The sequence below is a fragment of the Pseudorasbora parva genome, chromosome 10 (genome assembly GCF_024679245.1).
Source record: "Pseudorasbora parva isolate DD20220531a chromosome 10, ASM2467924v1, whole genome shotgun sequence".
NCBI lineage: Eukaryota > Metazoa > Chordata > Actinopteri > Cypriniformes > Gobionidae > Pseudorasbora > Pseudorasbora parva.
The window spans coordinates 10992901-11016047 of record NC_090181.1 but is presented as its reverse complement, the minus strand read 5'-3'; the positions used below and the strand labels follow the sequence as shown (position 1 = coordinate 11016047).

The 23147-nt window shown below is 37.7% G+C and overlaps 1 protein-coding gene and 1 long non-coding RNA gene across 2 annotated transcripts in view; both read right to left on the bottom strand.

The window, feature by feature from the left end:
- Positions 1–10917, bottom strand: part of LOC137090572 (uncharacterized) — a 45711-nt gene extending 34794 nt beyond the window's left edge. The window contains exon 1 of the long non-coding RNA XR_010907899.1: positions 10818–10917. This is a non-coding gene — a long non-coding RNA (uncharacterized lncRNA). The remainder of the gene's footprint in view (positions 1–10817) is intronic.
- A 3516-nt stretch (positions 10918–14433) lies between these two features.
- ctsl.1 (cathepsin L.1) lies at positions 14434–19846 on the bottom strand. Its single transcript, XM_067454532.1, has 10 exons — positions 19776–19846; positions 17982–18121; positions 17696–17796; positions 16849–16991; positions 16551–16748; positions 15487–15678; positions 15212–15377; positions 14990–15095; positions 14788–14888; positions 14434–14616 (listed from the first exon to the last, which is right to left on the bottom strand). The coding sequence occupies exons 3-9, from the start codon at positions 17793–17795 to the stop codon at positions 14789–14791; spliced, it is 1005 nt and encodes a 334-aa protein (XP_067310633.1). The 5' UTR covers position 17796; positions 17982–18121; positions 19776–19846; the 3' UTR covers positions 14434–14616; position 14788.
- Positions 19847–23147: the final 3301 nt, after the last annotated feature.

Below are 23147 nucleotides of genomic sequence, written 5' to 3'. Positions count from 1 at the left end.
CTACGGGTGGGCCTGTGCCCACCCAGATTGATAGCTTGCCCATCCGTCAGATCCAGAGATTTTTTTTGTATATAATACTATTTTCTAACGTTTAACAATTCTTCAATGATTGTTTTAAATGTGATTTATTTTGTCATGCATTAGAACTCTATTCTAATATTAATAAAAAAATATATGCTAATTAATCTCTTCAATTACGTCACACCAGTAGCCTAGTTGTAATGTAATGGGTTTCTTCGCGGCAATATCCGGATTCGATTCCAACTAGCAGCGCCTTTTTTTGTTTTGTTATTAAAACATGGCTAAACTGCCATTTATGGCACATCTCTTGACAATTCTTGTCTTGACAATTCCAACGGTTATGAATCAGCGTATTGATTCGGATCGTGCGTCAAAATGCTGAAATCATGTGACATTGGCGAACTGAATCATGAATCAATCCGCTGATTCATAACCGTATGAATCTTTATTCGAAGATTGAACACAAACAAGGAAGAGAAGACAATGCTGAATAAAGTTGTAGTTTTTGTTATTTTTGGACCAAAATGTATTGTCGATGCTTTAAGAGATTCTAACTAACTAACTAACTGATGTCACATATGGACTACTGTGATGATGTTTTTAATCCAATGGACAGTATAGTGTGCATGCACTAGCATACGCTGTCGGACTAAATATGAAATATCTTAAACTGTGTTCCGAAGATGAACGGAGGTCTTAAGGGTGTGGAACGACATTATTAACAATAATTAATGGCATTAATTACATAAATTCAATTTTTGGTTGAACCAACCCTTTAAGAAAAAGAAACAAATTAAATTAATAAATTGACGCTATAGGATGAGCATTTACTACTTTTAAAAAATGCGGGTCAGGAAGCTGGTTGGGTACAATATTTTCTTTTTTGCCTTCCGAGTTGCGGGCAGTTTAGTTGAAAACGTTGGTCGGGTGCGGGTTGTTTGGGCTGCAAATGGTAAATGGACTGCATTTATATAGCGCTTTTATCCAAATCGCTTTACATTTTGCCTCACATTCACCCATTCATACACCGACGGCGATGTCAGCCATGTAAGGCGCCATCCAGCTCGTCGGGAGCAGCTGGGGTTAGGTGTCTTGCTCATGGACACTTCGACACTTGGTCAGGTGGAACCGGGGATTGAACCACCAACCTTCTGGTTTGTAGACAACCTACAATTGTTTATACATTGACCCGCGCATCACTGACTGCCACATCCGTTTCTGAGTTTTACATGCACAAGGAACACTGTGTTTACTTGCTACTCGCAAAACCCTGTCACTGCAACTGTAACGATGGAAGCTTGGCAACTCAAAGACTGCTCGCACAGCGTCGTTCATCTTGAAATCGTATGATTCGATTCATTTGTTTCTGTGGACTTAAAGGATTTTACTGACAAAGGAAAGTGGTGTTTAGAGTTTCTGCCAACAAACTGGTATTTCTAAATGGGCTGACGCTGCTATTTAACATATTTAAAATGAAAGTATTTGATATAGAGCCCTCTATGTGCTGAAAACATTCGCTCACTATCTTATTTTTGACGGAGGTGGCGTCCATCTCTTCTCCCGCTCCTGGAATTAAGAGGCATTTTGGTCGATTGGATCACAAGCAGATGAGGGAGACACATACCTGTTTACAACTGGTGTTTTAATCCATCTTTTTGTAGCCTAGAAATCTAGACGCACCCTAGCGGCAGCAAATCTAATCTGCCGCGAATATCGTCTAGCAACTCTCATTACACTTCTGAGTTGTAAAAACCAAACTCTGGTCAGGCCAATCACATCGTGTATAGAGTCGGTGGGCGGGGCTTAACAATGACTACAGAGTTGCGCTTGCGTGCTACTAGTAAACACAGAAGCTGGTGATAGGCGGTCTTTTGAATCAGCTTTGACCGCGACTCTGGAAGACTTGGAGTTAAGCTTTTCAAATATGAATGCACCGGAGACAACAGAAAAACATACGGAGCTTTCTTTTCTACTCTGAAGGCCACAAGACCACGACAAAAGTTGTGTTAAAAATCAGGAATGGTGAGAGAATATTGTGCTTGGTGTGTTTTTTTGTCTTCAAACCAAACTTGGGTCTTCAGACAACAAAGTTTAAATCCTGTCTGGTTAGAGGAATTCCCATAATGCTTACGCATTAGGTCAGGAGGTGGAGAGGAGTCTCTTGCGGCTGTTCGAACAAATTACACCACATGACCGTTCACTATGTAAGCAATCCGATCGAACACCTTTGGAAGTGTTCGAAAGTGGACAAGCTCAAAACGTTTTAGTCCCTGCTTACACCTGTTTTTAGCGTCGTTCACTTGTAATCAAATCGACCATATCATAGTAGGTAAACAGGGCCTTACAGTACAAAATTGCTTTCACTCCAGTCCACTCACATACTTGCTCCCCGTTTGCATTACTTGGCAACACACATTTAGATTATTTGGCTTCTTTTGGAACAAATTGGCAAAAAAGAAGATACACTTACTAACTGGCCAGATTTTATTAAAAACATAAGTTACTTGATATGAACTTCTGTTTACATAGCAATACTGACAATACTTTCAGCATCCCTCCACCACACTCACATTTAACATTTACACTTCCTCATTTGGAATTTTGGCAATTGTTTTACAGCGACTTCAGGGAATTTTCAAGGTATTCAGCTCATGCATTCCCTGGAAATCTTGGCATTGCTTTCTCCATGCTCTACTGTTTGAGCTACAGGAAATGCCTTCTCTTTTTCTATTCATTTCTATTACGTATTAATATTTTAGTCTTCATGAATTCAGTAGTCCATGAGGGTATTTAGCCCTAGACCTTCATCTCACACACACAAGTATTAAATGAAAATGTGAACTCATGAATAAGAGAAAAACAGCGCTCAAAAGAATTCTCAATACCAAGAGACCAAGACCAGCCATTGAATTTAGCCCTTCAGGCAAGTCAGTTGATTTTAATACAGATTTGCTATTTCTATTCATGCAAGTACAGCTCAAAAGTGTAAATACCAAAATCACCAGACATTTTTAACATTTTAAATCATAACATCTGACAACAATGGCATCATAAATTGTGTTTCACAGTTTCTAAACTGTTGCTATACAGTATTTAACAGCATATTTAAGATATGTAAACACCCCCCCCCCCCCACACACACACACACACACACAAACACACAAACACACAGGCACACATTATCCTCCTTTAAGGCATCTCTAATCTTGTCACAATGTACAATCATCCAAAACATCTGGTTTGTAGCACCCCCTAGAGGAGTGTGTGTGTTTGCATGCGTATTTGAAAGAGGCAGATGATAGTATTCAGATTAAAACTCTTACTTTATGTTGTGTAATCTGGATTAAATCCCGTAGGGACAGCATTAAACAACACTGGCTGAGAATCTGTATGTGTGTGTGTGTGTGTGGGGGGGGGGGGGGGGGGGGGGGGTAAGTATTAGTTTTGATTGGATTGAGGCTGAGGATTTGTGTATTTAAACTGAGATTACCAATGCGATCCAGCCTTTGAGAGCTCTCCACTCACTGACAGTGACACGGGGAAGAGAGGTCGCTGTCTCTGACCCTGTTAGCTATAACCTTCTTTCTGAAGCGTGCTTGCTAGGATAATCTGCCCTGTGTCTTAAATGTGCTCTGAAACATGGCAGTTAAGGAGAGTGGCATTTTCAATAACCTGACAGCAGGGATGTGAAAATGTGTGTGTGTTCATATGTGTAAATTTAAGTGTGTAAGAACGTCTGTCTGGTTTAAATGCCTGAGTGATAGTGTTTTAACAGTGCCCTCTGCTGTCTGTTGATAACATACACACAACTCTCATTCACTCACTCCTTCAACACAATTGAATAGAAAAAATATTATTATTATTTTTTTTTTTTTTCTGATTAGATAAAGCAACTAAAGAAACGAAGAAGTCCTTGAGAAATGATGTGGTGTAGACCAGTAACTCCAGCACTCTGGTGAGCTCAGTATGCAGGATCAGCTAAGTGTGTGTGGTTATACTCATTGATTATATGTCAGTCTGATCTCCACTGAAGGTCCATTACAGCAGATAAAGCCAGATGAATGCATACACACTCCAGTACCAGTTACATTGGTTTTAATTCATATTGTTCTGTTAGTTTTCTGTAAAGGGTATGGGTGTGTGTAAGCGAATAGAACATACGTTTGTGCAATATAAAAACGATTACGCCTAGAGAGTCCCTGTAAACCATGCGCATATATCTGTGTTTGTTTCAGAATACTTTACAAACTGACGTTATTTAGCATGCTAAGAATACTACGGTGTTATGACATGTTAAGGTTTTGTTACTCACTTCATTGGGGGGTAGCATAAATTAGCATAACCGGGCATAAATTCCCAAGTATACTTTGCTTTTTATCCATATGTCAACAGCATAAGACCATAATGAAGTAGCTTTGCACTTTGCACAGTAGCTACAATGAGTAGACTATATAGTGTTTTCATTTTTTCTTCTTGGTTGTTTTATTTTGTTTTTAATAGCTTTTATTAAGTTGTTTTAACTACTTTTTTGTTAGTAGCTTGTATTATTGTAGCAAACTTTATCAGAAGAATGTCTTGACTGTTTATCTGCTGCTTCACACACACACACACACACACACACACACACACACACACACACATCTGCTGTTTGGGTAAAAATATAATGAGGCTGACAGTATACAAAAAAGAAAAGAGAGAGAGAGAGAGAGAGAGAGAGAGAGAGAGAGAGAGAGAGAGAGAGAGAGAGAGAGAGAGAGAGAGAGAGAGAGAGAGAGAGAGAGAGAGAGAGAGAGAGAGAGAGAGAGAGAGAGAGAGAGAGAGATAAGCTTGATGACAAAATTCTACATGACAGTTAGCCTGAAGAATTAAAAGAGCAGAGAGGATGTATTTTATTGGCTCTTGTTTTAATCCTTTTTGTTTAATCTTTCATAATAGATCAAAATGAATCATAACGGAGCCTGTCATCAACAACTGAATTAAACTGCCCGAAAAAGTTGACTTTGTGCGTGATGTGCTCAAAAGATTTTCAAGTCTAGCTAACAGTTTGAAGGGAACTCTTTAATTTAGCATTACAAAATATTTAGAAATTCTTTCAAGTTTCAGATTTTTTGTTGATGGTCTTCTGAGTTTAGTATGCAGCCAAAAAAAATGGAAACTGGTTACAAACTGAAAATGTAAATTAGTATAAAAAGGAGAAGATTCTTGAGTGCTTCATGTCAATGTATATCACACCTTAAATTTGGCATGCAATAAAATTAATATACACTACATTGCCAAAGGTTTTTGGACATCTGCCTTTACATGTACATTCTTAATTCATATGGTTTAATATGAATATAGAGTTGGCCCACCCTTTTATTTGCAGCCATAACAGCTTCAACTCTTCTAGGAAGGCTTTCAACAAGGTTTAGGAGTATCATGTTGGAACAGGGAGACGCCATCCCCAAATGTTGCCACAAAGTTGGGAGCATGAAATTGTCCAAAACATCCTGGTATGCTCAAACTTTAAAAGTCCTGTTCTTCGCGATTCCACCTTTCAAACTTTAGTTAGTGTGTAATGTTGCTGTTAGAGCATAAATAATACCTGTACAATGATAAAGCTCAAAGTTCAATGCCAAGCGAGATATTTTATTTAACAGAAGTTCCCTTTCAAAGCCTACAGCGAACGGCCGGTTTGGACTACAGCAGGAAGTGCAGGGATGTAATGACGTCACTAGAACCGTTTGTTGACTAACCCTCCGCCCACAAGAACACATAAAATAGGGGGCGTGGTCTCGTTGCTCTCCCACGTGGAGAAGAGCGCGCATTCAGCGCTTGCATCTCCCCGTTATGGTAAGAGGTGGGACCTTTCCGGGCAAAGTGCGCTAAGCTGCTGTCCAATCACAACACGGGAAGCACTGGCCCAATCAGAACTCGTTACGTGTTTCTGAAGGAGGGACTTCATAGAACAAGGAAATCATCAGGCCGTTTTTAGGACAGAGAAAACAGCGCTGTACAGATAAGTAAATTGTGTGAAAAATACTGTGTTTTTACACCCGAAACAGGAACTCATGTTATATTGCACACTGTAAACATAAACAAAGCTTCGAAAACATGTGAAGAACGGGACCTTTAAGAGTTCCTTTCACTGGAACTAAGGGGCCAAGCCCAACCCCTGAAGAACAACCCCACACCATAATCCCCCCTCCACCAAACTTTACACACAGTACAATGCAGTCAGGCAACTGTTCTCCTGGCAACTGCAGGATGACTCTCTCTAAGCACTGTTTTTGAGCTAACCAATCAGTGTTGCTTCCACTTTGTTATAATACCACTAACAGTTGACCGTGGAATATTTAGTAAAAATTTCATGATGAAATTTCATGAATGAACATATTGCTCAGGTGGCAACCTATCACGGTACCACACTTGAATTCACTGAGCTCCTGAGAGCGACCCATTCTTTCTCAAATGTTTGTAGAAGCATCTGCATGCCTAAGTACTTGATATTATACACCTGTGGCTATGGGAGTGATTGGAAAACCTGAATTCAATGATTTGGAGGGATGTCTACTTTTGGCAAAATAGTGATTTTTCTAAGTGCATGTTATTGATCTTACTGTGAACAATTTGTCTATGCATATTTCACTTTCTTCCTCATATTTTTTTTTCTTAAAATGTCATAGCTCTGCCGTTTTTAGCTGAAATGACAGACTTTAGTCATTTAGTCTGATGGATTGAACCAAGCGACTTTAAGATGTTCCACTTTTCCACCTGAACTGATGCTGTGTATAAATGTGTGTTCTGACAGAGAATGGCATCTGTTCTGACTGACACTTTTTTTCCACTCAAGAAACATGCTGATGCTTTTGTTCTGATTGTCACATGCTCCATTGAACTTCATTCACTTCAGCTCTATTAGAGAACAATGCAAAGTGTTTGCTAATGCAAATATAACTCAGTCTGTAAGACATGTGGGCAGAGCTTCACACATGTGCCCAGTAATTAACCATGTGGGTCGTCAGGCAACTCTGGCAGTCTGTGGGCACAGCAGGGATGGGTTCTTTTCTGACTAACAGCTGGAGGCAGCTGTGTGTGTGTGTGTGTGTGTGTGTGTGTGTGTGTGTGTGTGTGTGTGTGTGTGTGTGTGTGTGTGTGTGTGTGTGTGTGTGTGTGTGTGTGTGTGTGTGTGTGTGTGTGTGTGTGTGTGTGTGTGTGTGTGTGTGTGTGTGTGTCTGGAAAGAGGTATAATTGGGATTACAAGCTGTAATCAGGAGTCGTGCTGACTGCCCTAGATTTTGCTGTTTATCTGATTCACTTACTAAGTGAACCACTCATGGTTTTGGTCTCAGCCAAGATCTTCACTGCCTTTTCTTCATTTATTTACATTTGAATTTTTTCGCTTCAAACAAACTGTTGTTGTAGGGACATTAGCCAATAAGTCACGCTGTGCACTTAAATACAGCTCTGGAAAAAAAATTAAGAAGCCACTTAACAGAAAGCCATGTTAAATGGTCTCTTAATTTTTTCCAGAGCTGTATTATACAGGTTTGTCTAAAATTCGATGTATCAGAATTGTAATGCAAAACAACATATAAGACATATAATGGTAATTGATATGATTAGCCTTTGGCATGACTCTGTTATCAAACAATGTGTTGTAAATGTTACACAAACCATATTACCGTTCACCACCTCAGAGTCAGACAGCTGCCGTCTAAAAAACCTGGCTTCTCTTGAGACTCCCCTGCTTCGCAGCATAGGTAATGATATGCTGATTTGTTTTGCTCATGGCTTATAAATGCTTTTGAAATACCTATAGGAAAAAAACTTCCAGGACCAAGGCCACTGTTATTTTTCACAGAATTTATATATATTCTGTATTTATAATATATATATATACACTCACCTAAAGGATTATAAGGAACACCTGTTCAATTTCTCATTAATGCAATTATCTAATCAACCAATCACATGGCAGTTTCTTTAATGCATTTAGGGGTGTGATCGTGGTCAAGACAATCTCCTGAACTCCAAACTGAATGTCAGAATGGGAAAGAAAGGTGATTTAAGCAATTTTGAGCGTGGCATGGTTGTTGGTGCCAGACAGGCCTCACAATCTGCTCAGTTACTGGGATTTTCACGCACAACCATTTCTCGGGTTTACAAAGAATGGAGTGAAAAGGGAAAAACCCCAGTATGCGGCAGTCCTGTGGGCGAAAATGCCTTGTTGATGCTAGAGGTCAGAGGAGAATGGGCCGACTGATTCAAGCTGATAGAAGAGCAACTTTGACTGAAATAACCACTCATTACAACCGAGGTATGCAGCAAAGCATTTGTCAAGCCACAACACGCACAACCTAGAGGCGGATGGGCAACAACAGCAGAAGACCCCGCCGGGTACCTCTCATCTCCACTACAAATAGGAAAAAGAGGCTACAATTTGAAGACTGGAAAAATGTTGCCTGGTCTGATGAGTTTAGTTTTCTGTTCAGTCAGAATTTGGCGTAAACAGAATGAGAACATGGATCCATCATGACTTTTTACCACTGTGCAGGCAGCTGGTGGTGGTGGTATAATGGTGTGGGGGATGTTTTCGTGGCACACTATAGGCCCCTTAGTGCCATTGGGCATCATTTAAATGCCACGGCCTACCTGAGCATTGTTTCTGGCCATGTCCATCCCTTTATGACCTCCATGTACTCATCCTCTGATGGCTACTTCCAGCAGGATAATGCACCATGTCACAAAGCTCGAATCATTTCAAATTGGTTTCTTGAACAGTACAATGAGTTCACTATACTAAAATGTCCCCACAGTCACCAGATCTCAACCCAATAGATCATCTTTATGTGGTGTGGTGGAACGGGAGCTTCGTGCCCTGGATGTGCATCCCACAAATCTCCATCAACTGGAAGATGCTATCCTATCAATATGGGCTAACATTTCAACATTCAATGCTTTCAGCACCTTGTTGAATTAATGCCACGTAGAATTAAGGCAGTTTTGAAGGCAAAAGGGGGTCAAACACAGTATTAGTATGGTGTAATTTTTTTAATGCCTAGGACCCTTAATATGATGATTCCATGTTGTGATTGGACAGCAGTTTAGCGCACTTTGCCCGGAAAGGTCCCTCCTCTTACCATAACGGGGAGATGCAAGCGCTGAATGCGCGCTCTTCTCCACGTGGGAGAGCAACAAGACCACGCCCCCTATTTTGCGTGTTCTTGTGGGCGGAGGGTTAGTCAGCAAATGGTTCCAGTGACGTCATTACATCCCTGCACTTCCTGTTGTAGTCCAAACCGGCCGTTCGCTGTAGGCTTTGAAAGGGAACTTCTGTTAAATAAAATATCTCGCTTGGCATTGAACTTTGAGCTTTATAATTTTACAGGTACTATTTATGCTCTAACAGCAACATTACACACTAACTAAAGTTTGAAAGATGGAATCGCGAAGAACGGGACCTTTAATTTATTTTACTTGAGTAAAAGTATACAGCACTACATTTTTTATGTAATTAAGTATTTAATAATATTCAATATGAAACGCAGTGCAGTAAAAAGTACAATATTATGTTTTGAAGTAAAAGTTTTCCCAAGAAAAACACTGATAAAGTACATATACTTGAAAAATAAAATTACTTGGAAAGTAAAAATACTCCACTACTGTCTGCCTCTGCCTAAACTACATAACCAGCTTTCGTAGACTCATGTCTGGGTGTAGCTACAAGCACAGAAAATCCATCTTGCTCACCAACATTAGTTTGGGTAATTAATCTTTTCTTCTTTCACTTACTTGCCACAACTATCGCTCAGTATTTTTGGAAGATCAGAAAAATTATTTTCATCACAACAACCACTGAAAATGAGAGCTGAGAGTCTCATTAACCAACAGCTGTGTAGTGATGAAGAGATTCACAGAGAGGAAAAGAGGAAGGAAGGAAAGAGAAAATGATGGAGGATGAATAGAGTAAATCAACGCTGTGTAACTATATCTGCACGTGTTCATGATGCAGATTCTTCATCATTCAGATTTATTTAGCATTGCAAAGGCTCATAACACTCCTAATCAAACATGCTGCAATTTCAATATACCGGTATTTGTTATTTAATGCCCAATAATTCTGTGATTTTAAATTAAAAGAATAACATGAGTAGTTTAGAAGTTAATATCTGAGCTACACTAAATGCACATGATGCAAATAAACTGCGAAATAACCATCCACCAAAGTAAATATTGTTTCTGCTTGCTGGTGGCTTGTGCCATTCTTGATTTTTGGCAGTGTCATTATCATTAGCTCAATATATAAAACAAATGAAGATGGTGAAGCCCCTCCATGACAGAAAAACAATTGAGTTTGTTTAGTGTGTGTGTGTGTGTGTGTGTGTGTGTGTGTGTGTGTGTGTGTGTGTGTGTGTGTGTGTGTGTGTGTGTGTGTGTGTGTGTGTGTGTGTGTGTGTGTGTGTTTCAAGAGTCAGTGGGTGTTAATCCCACATTAATCTTGGCTAGGATGCTGCAGCTTTTCATTCCCGCACAAATATTCAGACTACCAATATGAGCCTGGATGACTGAACTAGTAAATCAAGGAGAGCTGAATTACAGAAAGTTGTTTATTCTCTTCTATGTTCAATCCATCGCCGCCTCCTATGGTTATCAACAGGAGAGGGAGGATCATTATCATTATTATTGCATGTGACACTCTAAAGGAACGCCATGATCAATCTTGTAACTGCTTCTCAGCATTCCAATGTTGTTTGTCAAATGTTGGACTAAACCAGATAATCATGGCAAAAGTCAAAGCAAAACATATGTTTTACCTTGATAGAAATCCAACGGTTCTTCCACTTGCAGATAATAAGGGACTTGTTTTCAAATCCTAAAAATGAAAACATGAGATTATACAGAAGCAAAAGCTCACCATAACCCCTCACAGTAGCGTAGAAGCGATTAAGCAACAGCACATTACAAAAGGACTGCAAGTTTAGGACTTTCTCGCCATCTAGTGGTTAAAAGCATGAACTGCATTTAAGTTTCCTATTTGTAGGAGCACTTTTCATCAGGGTATTAATTTCAGAAATAAATAACATGAGATAAAATAAACACAACAAGAAATACAACATGACCAAAGAGCCCGATCTCTTTTATTGTTGATGCTTTTGGGCCTTGTGTCAAGTGTACACTGATAAGCCAAAACCTGCCTAATATGTCTGCCTGTTGGTCCTCCTAGACTCTGCAAGACCCCTGAAGATGACCCCCCTCTGGCACCAAGGCATTAGCAGTCTTTATGTCCTTGAGGTTGCGAGGTGGACCCATCGTGGATCAAACTTGTTGGTCCAACACATCCCACAGATACTCATCTAGATTGAGATCTGGGGAACTGGAGGCCAGGGCAACACCTTGAACTCTTCACCATGTTCCTCAAACCAATCCTGAACAATGTGTGCAGAGTGGCAGGGTGCATTATGCTGCTGAAAGAGGCCACTTCAACTAAGAAACACCACTGTCATGAATGGGTGTACCTGGTCTGGTTTAGGTAGATGGCATGTGTCAAATGTGTGTCCACATGAATGGCCAGAGCCAGAAATTCCAAGCAGCACATCACCCAGAGCCGCCTCACAGTTCATCCTGGTGCCATCACTTCCCCAGCTAAATGGCAAACAAATACACAGCCATTCCCTTCATGTAAAAGCAAACGGGACTCATAGGACCAGACGACCTTTTTCCACTGCTGTCCAGGTCCAACGCTCATGTGCCCACTGTAGTTACTTTCGAAGGTGGTCACCATAGGCACTCTGATTAGCATATATAGGCAATAGAGTGTGATGCACCTGTGTTGTGACACATTTCTCCCAAAACCATCATTACATTTTTGTGCCACAGTAGACCTTCTGGTTCACACCAGACGGGATAGTCTTCGTTTCCATCGTGCAGTTTACATTGGGCAGCTCCTGCGTCAACATCACACATGCGTGGCAGTGCTCATATGAACAGCATCAGCCAATGGTAAGCCGGCATTCTGACGGAGCTCTGCACTGTATTTACTACGTCAACAGTGTAGGAGTAGGACACAGAAGAAATTGTTGAATAAAGTTTTTTTTTTGCACGAGTCAGATAACATTCATCCTGATCAATGAGCTGAATGAGCTCTGGTGATGAGAGCTGAGGTAATCGCGACCGTGCTCGCGTCATACATTCACAGCGCGTGTTCAGTTAACGCCTTTAGAAGCTTAACTTTCATAGGAATATATTTGAGAAGTTGAAACACTCTGCTCTGCATCGCTCCATTTACATAAATGCCTGCAGCTGCCCGAGTTGAGCACTGTGAGTGCGATCGATCCCATCCCCCATGCGCGGGTTGAAAACATGCGGAAATGGCTCCCTCTACTGTAGAGGCTGTAGTCTTTAGCCTGTGGCCAAAAATTCATTTTCGAATGTACTCCAGGGTTTCTACTGATACAAAGCAATATGCTAATCACTGAAGTAACACTTTAAGGTTGAACCACTGGAGTCACATTTTAATTTTAACCTTGAAAGTGTTCATTAAATTTTGAGGGGAGTGGTTAAGAATATTCAACCCAAGCCGTTAGTCATCAGAGAAGGAACTTCCAAAGTGGAAGTGTTCAGATTTAGATTTTTTGTCCTTCTGTGCATTAATTGTTCACCACAAGACTGGTAATGTGCATTAGGTCAGTTTTGATTTCATGACGACTACCATAAATGTTTTGGCTCATCAGTGTGCTTCTGCAACAATGCTTTCAATAAGATTCCTTAGGGCAATAGTCTTTCAACAGGCATTTGATCACATTTTAGCTTAATCTTATGGATGTTTATACTCACATACCACAAATTAAAGCTTGATAAGGTAGTTAATATGGGTATGTTTACATTTCATGAAACTTAATTTCTCCTCAAATTTAACAAGAGTAATAAAAAATAAAACGTTCTTCTATAATTAGCATTTAAGCCTTTTAGTAGCTACATCAGGATTTTTTGTGACATGAAAATTAAGTTCTCCACGCCTCCATAATTAATCAAATTGAATTCTCTGTACTGTAATGTGAAATAAATAATGATGTATTATTTTAATTATAAAGTAGGCTACTTACACGTCATTCCTTAAACGGTCCTTTTACTGTAAAAAGGAAAATCTAACAAGATTAAAGCAAAGTTCTTTTTTAGGTAAAATGTGACTGGGAAGTTGTCAGTGATAGATGTACACATATAGGCCTAGAGCTTTTGCAATATGCAGAATGCAAGAATATGCTTGGAATGTGCCAAGTCATTTAATGTAAAGTAATTTTGACAATATGTATGGAATCAGGAAATCACTGTGCAATTATCAAAATTCTAAAAGCTATATGATTATTTTAGCAGACCACAATCTATAGTTAATGCCATCAAAATTAATATTAAAGTCATATCCACAAACTAAAATATCCAGAAATAAGTCTCTAAATTGCTGTTTTGAACTGTGTGAAATAAAGATTAACACACAAATGAAAAACTCTCTCATAAAGTCTGTGTGGTATGCTATTTAAATAAAAGTGTCTAATGTTTTGGGGGGTTGAATTCCTTATCAGTGGTATTTTGTAAAAGCATAAACTGATGTACCGAAAAGAGCTACTGATGTGTATTTGAAAATTAGATTAACAATGAACACACTTATTAAAGTTTGAGGTTCAAAAGACACTAATTATAACAATAAAAAAATAAATATATGCTGCAATTGTTTTTTTATCGTATCACAGGCTCTATTTTAAAACGTTTTATTCCGATATATATATATATATATATATATATATATATATATATATATATATATATATATATATATATATATATATATATATATATATATATATATATATATATATATATATATATATATATATATATATATATATATATATATATATATATATAATAAACAAACCAGGCTGAAGACATTTTATTGTACAAGATACTTCACTGAAACACCCCCTCGGGACCATAATCTCTTACTGTAGTAATGTTTAACTTTCCATATTATCATATTTTCATGAATTCTTTCAGTCTCTGACAGATGGGAAAGAACAGAGGTCTACGTGACATTCTCATTCTTGAAAGTAAAAGCATATGTGACCCAATTATCTCAAGATTTAAGTAGAAGCGCATTCCAGCCGATTCCCAGGCATCTCACAATGGAGTCTTGGTTTATTGAGTTTTAAAGGGAGAAAAGCTTATGATTAGGATTTCTGATGATTTTATAGAACTGTTTAATAAAAATGAAAAATAAAACTTTGTTGGCCTATCTCATTGACATAAGATAGTGTACTGAGTGTGCTGATTGTGAATTATGACGAGGAAATAAAGGAAACTAAACCACAAGAATAAGAGTTTGTATGCTTGATAATAAAAATATATACCCCACACAGATCGTGTTATTTATTTATTTTATTCCTTATTTCATGTTAACATAGTGTTTCCCTGAGGGTTTAAAAATAAAAAACAATAGATAAAATCATTGTATTAATTAATACTTTTTCATTTAAATGAAAGTATAATTATGAGGTAATTTTGTAGAATCGGATCACATTTCCTTTTCTCCCATCTGCTCCAGGTTTGTGATGCTCTTTCCTGCAGAACATAAGAACATTATATTATTCCTACTGTAACTGCAAAGTAAATATGAAATGTATCTAAAAATGTTAAACTGATGTTTATATAAGACTGTTTTCTATAGGTAAATGAACTTTCCCCAAGTCTGTGACCTGACTAAAGACATAAAATCATATTAGTTGAACTCACCCTAGACCAGAGGGTAACTGGCTGCGGTAGCAATGCCACATTGGTTGTTCTTGTTCCTGGACATCATGATGTAGCCTTTGTCACCCCAATCCAGACCCCAGCTGAAATCACATTAGTTTGAGTGTTAGTTGTAGTTTTTTCTTTTTAATTGTGTACCTTCTTATTTTGTAATACATTTTTGTTTAATTTTTTCTTAATTAACCTGTTCTTAACAAGCCAGTAGTCCTCTCCATTATTGGTTCCGTAACCAACAGCCAGAACACCATGATCTAAATCAGAGCTGCTGCATTCGGGCTCATCGTAGACACCTGGGAACATTAAACATTAGCTTGTCACATTAATTCATTAGCCAGCACGTTTGGAATTAAAAGCTGACAAAATAATGAAAATAAAAGTTTTCAAAGTGTTAGGTGATGACAGTTACCAGATTCATAGAGCTGAAAGCTGCTGTGTCCAGCATCGATGGCAACAGATACAGGGCCGATTGTAGCAACAGCCTCCTGCAGTGCACTTTCATCCCCACTGGCAACATCGACATATCCTGTGCAAGTGGCACCTACAGTGCTCGGTTTAAAACGGCACTGACCATCCTGTGTGGAGAATATTGATAAGTAAAAAACTGTTGAAAAAAACTCAGCCAAAGCTTTACGGTCAAGTTTTTTGTTTTGTTTTTTTGTCACAAACATCGTTTGGACTTACCTCAGCCTCATACGGATAGGAGTCCTCTGTATCCAGACCTTTATTGGCTTCAATGTACTGGAAGGCCTGGTCCATTAATCCCCCATCACAGCCCATGTTCCCATAAGCACCAGAACAGTCCACCAGCTGCTGCTCGCTCAAGGACACCAGTTTTCCTGTCTTCTTAAATGTCTGACCCTCCAAGGAACCAGTCTATATGAGACAAAAAAGAAGTATGAATAGAAACAGAGCCAGAAACTGGTGTGGCAAGCCATTTTTAGCTTAAAATGTTTCCAGCATTACTCGTCGTAATTGCACTTTTACTAGAAATAATTACATTTGTGAGAATGAATTCGGTTACAATACAAATTTTACTAGTATTCAAATTAGAGAGCTTTCTAATTCAATTACAGAGCTCTACAATTAAACATCTTCAATTAGTTTTTTCTCTTTTACTAGTAAAAAATAGAGAGCTCTGTAATTGCATTTTTGCTATAGATTTGCAACACAGTCTCATGAAAGTGTTTATCTATAGCACAAATTGTATTTATTGTGCAATTTATATGCAAAACATTTGCATATGATAAATTGCACCTATGGCATAGATATGCACTTTCATGAGATCAGGCTGAAGAACTGAATTAGAGAGCTCTGTAATTTAAATTCATACTAGTAAAAATTTGACGAAAAAGTTCTCTATTTGGAATTCTTTCTAGTAAGAATTAATTTAAAGACCTTTGCAATTGTAATTGTTACTTGAAAGAATTTAATTGTAGAGCTCTCTGATTGGAATTCATACTAGTAAAAATTCGATTGTAGAGCTCTGTATTCAAAAATGAATGGAAGTGAATGGATAGAAGACATGACTAGTAAAATTTGTTTAGCTCTAATTGTAAATGTTACTAGTAAGAATTTAATTAGAGAGCTCTATAGTAAAAATGCAATTACGACATGTAACGCTGGGAACATTAAAAGTTAAAACAGCTTGCCACTGAAATAAACTACATGGACTAAAAGCATTTGCCATATAAGATCTATGGATCTATCTATTTTTTGTTTGTAAAGGCAAAGCATGTGGGTCTTACTGCACTGAAGGCCCAGCATGATCCACACTGCTTCTGGTCTTTAATATCAGTCACGTAGCCCTTATCCCTCCAGTCAACGGTATCGGGCAACACAACGCCATCTCTCAGCCGGAAAAATGTAGAACCACCACGGGCCTTGGTGTTATTCATGGAGCCCAGACATCCACGGAAAACCAGCTGTCTGTATTCCTCATTGCTCTGAGAGAGGATAGAGAGAAGAAATATTATGCGTTCTAAACTTTTGAGTAAAACAAATACTTTTCAAAATTCAAATTTTGAATATAATTTAATTTCTTACCATGTCAGCAAAGTATGTCATGCCAAGCCTGTAGGATTTGAAACCCTGATCTGCCATCATGTTGTGGACCAAAACCAGTTTGCGATTGGACAACCAGGTAACCTTACGATGAGACTCTTCCTCAATTGAACTGTAGCTCTTACCTGAGGCACATGAGAAAAACGTGTATTTTCTGCAAAGGTTTTGCTAGTTTCAATGTTTTAAAAAAATGTGTATAGTGTGTAAAGTAAATCCAATTTAAAACATTTTGCAAATTTATTTTAGTTAGTATATAATATTATATAAATATAATATTCATTATGAAATTTCATATGTATCTACAAACTAATTTAACAAACCATTTTTACATCAATGTTGCATTTACAAGGACCTCGACTTTTGTCACATTCCATAAGCTAATAAATAAACTAACTCTGAGGGTTTTACTCTTTTTTTGGTTAAAGAATCTTTAACATCCATGAAACCTTTTCATAACACAAAACGTTCTTTATTGGAAAAAGGTCCTTCAGATTATTAAAATGTTCTTCATACTAAGCAAAAATAACTTCTTCATTTAAGAACCGTACACTGAAAGTTTTTGGGGGGCAACCAAATGGCATCACTACAAAACCTTTTGGAACCTTTATTTTTAAGAGTGCAGGTTAAGGCATTTATCATTTTCGAGACATTGGAATAAAGGACATAATGAACAGCGGTGTGAGATTCAAAAAATACTCTTCTGTCTTTGCTCACTGTCTGAATGGCTTCAGTGTTTGTCTTTTTCGTCCATTTTGGTCATTCAGTCAATGAAGAGAACCTACGAATCTCTTTCCAAATTTAATACAACTAAAGAAGGAGACTCTCTTACCAAATTTCATTTTCCATGCGTGGAACTCCATGTCCTCCAGAGAAAGTCTGGCAGCACTGGCAACAGCCAGAAAAGCAGCGGCAACGATCAAACACCTCATCCTGCAGAGAGAAAGAGATGAGACAACTTGAGGTCTGAAACTGATTTGCTGTTGAAGTTAAAACAGAACTGAGTGTCTACAGCTACATTAATGTCACTGTTTCCTTTCTTCTATAACACTCCCACACATTTTACAGTATAGTTCCATAGGACCGAAATGTGGTTAAACCTGAGTTTGTGTACTTACTTGTGACGGAAGGTATAGATTTCCCTGATGTCAGTCACCTGTTTGTCAGTCTGTGTGAGAACGAAGGTTGGTGTTTTTATAGGAGTCTTTAGTGTCTTTGATCAGGTGCCTCTCATAAACCCATAAAGGAGACATTTATGCTGAGCGTATAGAAAATAGAGAGGAAATTACGTAACAATATGAGTGTAATGCTGGGGAACACAGAGGGAAGTTTCCTGTAAACACCAATCAGCCATTCTGTTATTCTTTTTCTTTTACATTTTTTTTTTTAGATTAGTTTGTTTGTTTCAATGCAGCGGAATGTGAGTTAATTCCTACATATCAAAAAAACTGTCAGCTGTCGAAACAGTGACAACACCCCATAAAATAAATCATAAATATTTTGTTGAAGTTGCAACTTTTACTACACTACCAGTAACAAACGGCATGTGACGCATTCTTTTAGAGCCGGTATATGTTTGTGTGTTTGTGTGTGTGTGTGTGTGTGTGTGTGTGTGTGTGTGTGTGTGTGTGTGTGTGTGTGTGTGTGTGTGTGTGTGTGTGTGTGTGTGTGTGTGTGTGTGTGTGTGTGTGTGTGTGTGTGTGTGTGTGTGTGTGTGTGTGTGTGTGTAGGCATGTTTTGTAAAATATGAGGACTCAAATGTGTATAATGACTACAAGGAGAGGGTGAAATATGAGGACATTGGCCATGTCCCCATATTTCAAAATGCTTATAAATCATGCAGGATGAGTTTTTTGAGAAAGTAGAAATGCAGAATGTTTCCTGTGATGGGTAGGTTTAGGTGTAGGGGCAAGTGTAGAGGGATAGAACATTTGGTTTGTACGGTATAAAAACCATTGCGCCTATGGAATGTCCCCAAATTTCACAAAAACAAACGTGTGTGTGTGTGTGTGTGTGTGTGTGTGTGTGCGCACTTGTTTTGGGAGGACTAAATATCCCCATAAGGATTAAAAACATAGCCTACTAAAAGATGCTTATTTGAAAATGTACAAATGCAGAAAATTTTCTTTAATGGGTAGGTTTAGGGGGATAGAATATACAGTTTGTACAGTTTAAAAAAATGATTATGTCTACAGAAAGTCCTCATAAAACATTCTGGAGGAACCTTTTGGGGTTCTTCACTTTGCCATACCGGCAGAACATCAGTAAAACATAGGCACCCCTCATAAAATGGTGGATCACCCTGAGGAACTCTAACAGTATATGAGGCATTGTGTGGAACTGCGTTGAGTGCTTCCTGGAACCAAATTTGAAATTTCATTTATTTATTTATTTTTATTTCGTTTGGTACTATGGTTATTTTAACTTCTATTATGATTAACAAACTAAAAATATCTTAACCAAATATAAAATAAGATATGTTTTTGCATATTATAGATACATTTTAATACATATACTCAAATGCACTTAGTGCAGCTGGTAATAGGCTAATTCACAACACAGAAAAAAAACTGTAGCTATAATACAAAAGCAACATGAATACTCAGCCATTCAATATACAGAAGACACACTAAAAGATATCTCATCTCATTAACATATTGACTAATTAAAAGTGCATCAAATATTTTTTGGATATTTCACTTTAAAACGTGTCTAAATCCCCTTGTTAATGTCATAGTTTCCCGGTCCAAAAGCAAAACAAAAACAAAAAACAAAAAAATTGTTTTATTTCCTGTTCCAACTTGTATTTCAGCATACTTGTATTTCAAATGAACTGCTAATTAATCAAATGTCCTCATCCCATATTTTTTTGGTAATAAAAAACAAACATTTAAGTTCATTCATAATCTTACCCTCTCACAGAGATGTCATATTCAAATGCAAATGATTACGGTATAAGAAAAACTTCATCGAGCATCACGGCATCTCGAACAAGAAAAACTTGCGGGACTTGATTTTGTACATTGGGAATCGATTGGATCATTGTGGTTTTCTGTTGCTGTGTGAATCTCATGTGAATGACTGATTGTCTCTTCGTTCCAGTGAAGAGTTGCACAGTGACTTTAAGGTTAGGGTATGGATTTTGGTTCATCTGTAATTTTAATAATTATAACCCAAATCTGTTACAAAATATTTGGAATACAAAATTCAAATTGCTCCATTGTGTTATTCAAGACTCTGGTTCACAAGTTACCTGGTTGCCTTAAAATTTTGAGTTCATTGAAATAAATGTTAGTTAATACAATGAAACATTTTTGAGATTCGACAACCTTTATTAAAATATTATTAAAAGATTTTGTAAGCATATTGGGTAATTGTGTGTGTTTTATTTCTGATGACGCAGTGAAACATGCCAAATAGTGCTATTTTCATGATTTATCAATTTTTTTATGTGGTTCAACTACAAAAATATTCTATTTATTAAACAAATTTCCTTCATTGTATGAGCTAAAAAAAATTTTTTTAAATAAACTCAAAATTTTACGGCATTTTAAGGCCTTACTTTTTTAAGTTAAACCAACAAAAACCAACTACATTTTTTTACAGTGTATGGTATGACATTCTTCGGAAAAAGCGCAATGGGCACGAAGATGACGTCGGTAAGTGCTGTGAGGAGTTACGTAAGTGATACTTCATTTCAGAAGGCCTTTATTAATGTGGATTACTTTTATAATGGATGGATCCACTTTTATTTGGGTCTTCAAATGTTGGGCTGCCATTCACTGCTTATAAAGATTGGAAGAGCCAGGACATGTTTTAATATAACTCCGACTGTATTCGTCTGAAGGAATAATGCCTGAGCGTGAATAAATTATGGGATCATTTTCATTTTTTGGGTATACTATCCCTTTAACGCCAATGCCCAAAGCAGCAATGTAGCTGTGTTCCTCAGCTGGGTAACTGACAGTGACACTTCTTTAATGTCGCTTATATCAACTGTAAAACATTTAATGGCGACATCTTGCATCCCATTGGTTGACTGTAGTCCTCAGAGAATGCTTAGCAGAAGCGTTAACATAATGTACAGGTAAGATTAGCATAATTTAAATGGTAACTTAATGAACAAACCCAGTAAAAACCCAATGGACAAGCTCATCAATATCACAAAACGACCCCCTTTAGGGTGATACAAAATCTCTTCATGACATTATACTGCTTATAACATGGTTGTCCATGTGACAATAGAAGTGTATCTCCATTTGGTGTGCGTGTGTGGATTTGGGTGAGTTGGGACTTGGATTGTGTCTCATATAATATGTGATATAAATGTATGTTACAAAATAAAGCACAGTGTATTATCACAGATATTTGAGTCTGGAAGGACATGAGCAAGAAAATGTTGAATGGTTGTCAATTCAGCTCACTGTAAGCATTAATGAGAGTTGTAATATATAAAGTATATAGAGTACATTCAATGTTTATGTTGATTAGGAAACACAAAGTGAAAGCTCCAGACAAAGATCACCAGCCTCTTTGTCAACACGTTCACATACGTTTTACTACACGTACTGTCGTGATCTCGGCTTTCTCATTCTCTCTCTTGTGATTAACATGGCATTTGATTTCCCGTTAATATGAAACGTCACTTGAGTGGGAAGTTGAAAAGTATTTTTTAAAATAGCTAGTCTCGATTTCTTTGAAAGGTTTTACTAAACCCCATACATCCTGTTTACCTCAGTCAAGGTTTTGCCCCATTAACGTAGCCTATCCTCCGCGCTTCTCGTCTCTCTCTCTCTCTCTCTCTCTCTCTCTCTCTCTCTCTCTCTCTCTCTCTCTCTCTCTCTCTCTCTCTCTCTCTCTCGTTGTATCATAATATATTTTAGCACTCTCTCAGACGATCATGAATTCTATGGACTCAAGGCCATATGCCACCGATCATTATGTCTCTCTCAGTTGTTTTTTGCATTGTCATGACTCATGACAGAGATTATGATCAAGTGACATGACAGCAGAGTTCCTTGCGTTTGAAGAACATGGCAGATGTGGTTTAGGGGAACGTGTTGAAGTTCCCATTAACTGGACCGTGGGCTGTTTTGTAGCCTATAGCGAGGGCAAAAAGTGCACAAGTGGACAAACGTACAGACCTCGTCTTGTTTTCTGCGTGTTTTGTGGCGGTTTGAAATGTATATGTGTAAGCATATGTGTGTGCTTATGTGCTAATTCTGAGTATACATGTGTGTCTGTGTGGGTTTGTTTGTGAATACACATCTTCTTGCTTATTATTGTCTATTATAAATTCATATGCTTCCATTATTGTTGTATACGTAGTTCTGGTGGGTCGCAAAAGTCATCACAGGAATGAATTACATTTTTAAATATAATCAAATAAAAAGCAGTTATATATTAAATTAATAATATGTCACAATTTTATTGATTTTACTGTATTTTTTGTAAATATGCAGCCTTGGTGAGCATAAAAGTTTTTCAAAAACATGACAAATCAAAATGATTCTACGTTTGACCAGTAGTGTTATACTGACCAGTTGCATAGGGTTATGCAGTGAATGATGATAATATATAGGCTACATTTGCTTAATTTTAAAGACTTGATATTCACTTGATCTACAACATAAAAATTGGGTTCTGGGCAAAAAATCCAGCTGAAAATGACTGAGCTAAAATACATTAGAAGTCATGAGAGAAGCCACCAGAAGACACAAAACCACTTGCTTGCATTATTTCTGATCACATGTTGGAATCATACAGTCTTTACGACTTCTGTCAAGTGACTGACTGTATCTGCGTTCTAAAAACCTGGACAGAGAGGTGACTATTATTTGCCGACGAAAAAAAATCATTTTATCATCTAACACATGATTGTCATATAACAATAATATAACTTCAATATAACTTTCTTTTAACAGCGACACACTTCAGTCTCGGCCAATTCTTTGCAGCTGACCTGCAAATCAAGAAATGTGTTTGTTAACTTGACCATTAGAACAACTTTGTTATTAGTTTCATTATTTTTTTAAAATACGATTACAATACATGACCAGCAGAGGTCGTTTTTATCTCTGTACTGTGTGTCCTAAACCCTATTGGGGTGACATTTTTGGTCCCAATGAGGAAAACAGCTTATAAAGCGCACTAAGCGATGTTTTATGTGTGCGTGTGTGCGCGAATGTGTGTGTGTGTGTGTGTGTGTGTGTGTGTGTGTGTGTGTGTGTGTGTGTGTGTGTGTGTGTGTGTGTGTGTGTGTGTGTGTGTGTGTGTGTGCGTGT

Bases quoted from the DNA above. Each gene is read 5' to 3' on its own strand.
- ctsl.1 (XM_067454532.1), bottom strand. From the start codon at position 17,795: ATGAGGTGTTTGATCGTTGCCGCTGCTTTTCTGGCTGTTGCCAGTGCT. The intron at 16,749-16,848 runs GTAAGAAATTAA...ATCCTCTCTCAG, and splicing joins TGACATACTTTGCTGACATG to AGCAATGAGGAATACAGACA. The intron at 15,378-15,486 runs GTAAGTCCAAAC...TTCTCCACACAG, and splicing joins CCTATCCGTATGAGGCTGAG to GATGGTCAGTGCCGTTTTAA.